Below are 2886 nucleotides of genomic sequence, written 5' to 3'. Positions count from 1 at the left end.
CGGCCGCCAACTGAATTTAGCTCCATTCAATACCACTAATAAGTAGCAGAGCTCCTTCTAAGAGGTATGAAAATGTTTTCAGCCCCAAACTTTGCATTTCCACTTTTCACAGGACATTTATAGGCTTTTTTGGGACCTATTTCCCCCTGCCAACTCACTGGAAAATATATGGTGTGTATGCCAAATAAAGTATGATTTTTGCAGCTCTCAAGTTATGATGTCTAGCTCAGGGCTGCTCATCTGGCTCTGCTGCCCACATAGGTCCAACCCCAGCTCTCTGCCCCGCTCCTCCTCTTGCCTCCTGAGGCGTGCCAGACTGGGCATCCACAGCCCGGAGTCCCTCTAATCCACTTACCCCATCCTGGCAGGCTTAGTGCCTGCCTGGCACAGTGCGACCTTTGAGGAGGACATGGCAAGCTCGTTACAGCACTGGCTGATTATCTCTTCTGTTGGCAAGTTCTGCCAAAGGCAGGGGGGACTGTTTTGCCTTCAATGTAGGACATGCTTTGAGACATGGTTTAGTGGACATGGTGGCATTGGGTATACCGTTGGGCTTGATGATCTTTGAGGTCTCTTCCAACCATAATAATGATTCTATGCTCCAAAACCCTAGTCGGGAACTAATTTATGTAGCTGATTCAGAAATATAAGTTAGTATTAGGGCAAGCATTTGATGATTAAAATCTGCTCTCTGGTTCTGCAGTGAAGACCACAATCTTTTTGCCAGTCCAAGAGATGGATCTTATTTGTTTACTAAATTGGACATGGCTTTGTTTTCTGAGGCTTGTCCCCACTCTTCACTTGTAGGCAGGGATTTAAAATGTTCACAACTCCAAGTAGCTGCTGCATGGAGTTGGTTTAGCTAACTAAAGAAGGTTTATTGTAGAATATTAGTAACAGAGACAGACTCTTTGTACTGTGCTTCAGAGACTTGAAAATTAATGTCCAGGGTTGCAACAGACCGAAACACAAAGTGGTGCCACCTCAGGACAGTGTGCCCAGTGCCGGCATCTGCACAGACCCTGGGGCAAGACCTCATCTTGCATCCAGGAGAGGCTGACACATCATTTCTCTGCTGTCTATTGATTGTCCTTGTTCTTGTTATTAAGTGAAGCCCATCACTTCTTTCTGAGCCTTATTATCATGGACTAATGATGATCTGTTAGGTTGTCAAGTCGGTGACCCTGATAGTGGAAGAAAGGTGTCATCCTAGTTTCTCTTCACACTGTGACTGGGCCGCATGATACAGAATCTGAAAAAGCTTCCTATTCGTTTGTGCTAATGAAAGTAGTTTATGTGGTTTAATGTGTTCCGTATGTCGTGCTTAGTATTAAGCCATCTGCACTGTGCTTTCTCTTCTAGGACTTGGGTTTGCACTCTGTTATTCTCCAGCCATCGCGATGGTGGGCAAATATTTCAACAAAAGAAAAGCGCTGGCGTATGGAATAGCTATGTCAGGAAGTGGAATTGGTACCTTCATCCTGGCCCCTGTGGTCCAGCTCTTAATTGAGCAGTTTTCCTGGCGTGGAGCTTTACTCATCCTGGGAGGTTTTGTTTTAAACCTCTGTGTCTGTGGTGCCTTGATGCGGCCTATTGCTCTTAAGGAGGACCGTAAAACTGCTCCTGAGTTTCTTGAACAGGATTATGTCCCCAAAGCACAGAAACAAGACTTAAAGCAAATGTCCGTCTGTTCACCTTTAATCGAAGTGTGGTCTCATGAATGTTTGTGCTACTGTTCTTGGAAGGAATATGATTTTTTACTGATGCCAGGCTTCATGGTGCTGGCAGTGTCAGTTTTATTTATGGCATACGGCTGTAGTCCTCTTTTTGTCTACCTAGTGCCTTATGCTTTGAGTGTTGGAGTGAGTCATCACCAGGCTGCCTTTCTCATGTCCATACTTGGTGTTATAGACATTATTGGCAATATCACCTTTGGATGGCTAACAGACAGAAGGTAATGGCTTACGGCTAAGCAAGTGTAAGCTTTAGTTGGTGGGAGGCTGGATGCAAGTGAGGTATAATACATATAAAAGTTAATATTATGGACTTTTCTGTAGCATGTGTAACTTCAAAAAAAAACCCAAACCAACATGCAGTCTAGCTTTCAGAAATGTTTACTATTCAATGCTTTTGTCTCTTCTGAGTTTGTTCAATTCTGATGGTTTAATTTCTTTTTTTCCTGAAGAAATTATGTGTTTGTGCAAAGCTCTTGCATTTGACAGTGGAAATGTAATCCCCTGCCTGAGGTATGTTAGCATGATCCTCTGTACCTGTTTCCCAGAGGATCTCACTCTATTGCTCTGCCTTTCCATCTCTTGTGCTGCTGGAGAGGCTTGGAAGTTATGGAAAAGGGTCAAGGGTCTGGCCCAACACTGTCAGGAACATACTCAGAAGGTCTGACCTAAAATTGTTATACATTTTCCAGTATGTAAGAACTCTCCATTCTTTGCGAACTCAACTTACTCCAAACATCTGTGTACAACATCTGTAACATCAGTAGAGACTGGCTAAATTAAGAAGGATTTTGATTCTAAAGGACACATTCTTTGTGCTTATTCAGTTTGTGGGAAAAATCAATTATTGGTTTTGTGAGGCAGGGAGAAAAGGAATCGCCATCTTGCGCAGCTCACCCTAACTCCATTGTTTAAGGGCTGATGCAAAGCATGACAGCTAAGAGAGGTATACTGTAATACTTCTTGCATAATACTGGGAGCACCTTGCTGAGCTGGGATGTAAAGCCTAATGGAATACTGCTTTGAACATTGAAACTTCAGAGGGCTGCAAAATCCTGGCAGCAAAGCGGCTCCCCTTATTAGAAGCAGCCTGAAGAACACTGCAGGCAGCATGGGCTGCTGCTTAGCAGATGTTTCTGCAGCTGTGGGTGGG

General features: G+C 43.9%; 1 protein-coding gene across 1 annotated transcript in view; it reads left to right on the top strand.

Moving 5' to 3' along the window:
- Positions 1–1335: 1335 nt before the first annotated feature.
- SLC16A12 (solute carrier family 16, member 12) overlaps positions 1336–2886 on the top strand; it is a gene marked incomplete at its 5' end in the record, with an annotated part of 3272 nt that continues 1721 nt past the window's right edge. The window contains one exon of the mRNA XM_009695969.1: positions 1336–1954. Within this exon, the coding sequence (XP_009694271.1) occupies positions 1336–1954 (619 nt within the window). The remainder of the gene's footprint in view (positions 1955–2886) is intronic.

The sequence above is a fragment of the Cariama cristata genome, unplaced genomic scaffold (genome assembly GCF_000690535.1).
Source record: "Cariama cristata isolate BGI_N322 unplaced genomic scaffold, ASM69053v1 scaffold9572, whole genome shotgun sequence".
NCBI classification, from domain to species: domain Eukaryota; kingdom Metazoa; phylum Chordata; class Aves; order Cariamiformes; family Cariamidae; genus Cariama; species Cariama cristata.
The sequence above is the reverse complement of the archived record's forward strand: the minus strand, read 5'-3'. Positions and strand labels throughout refer to the sequence as shown.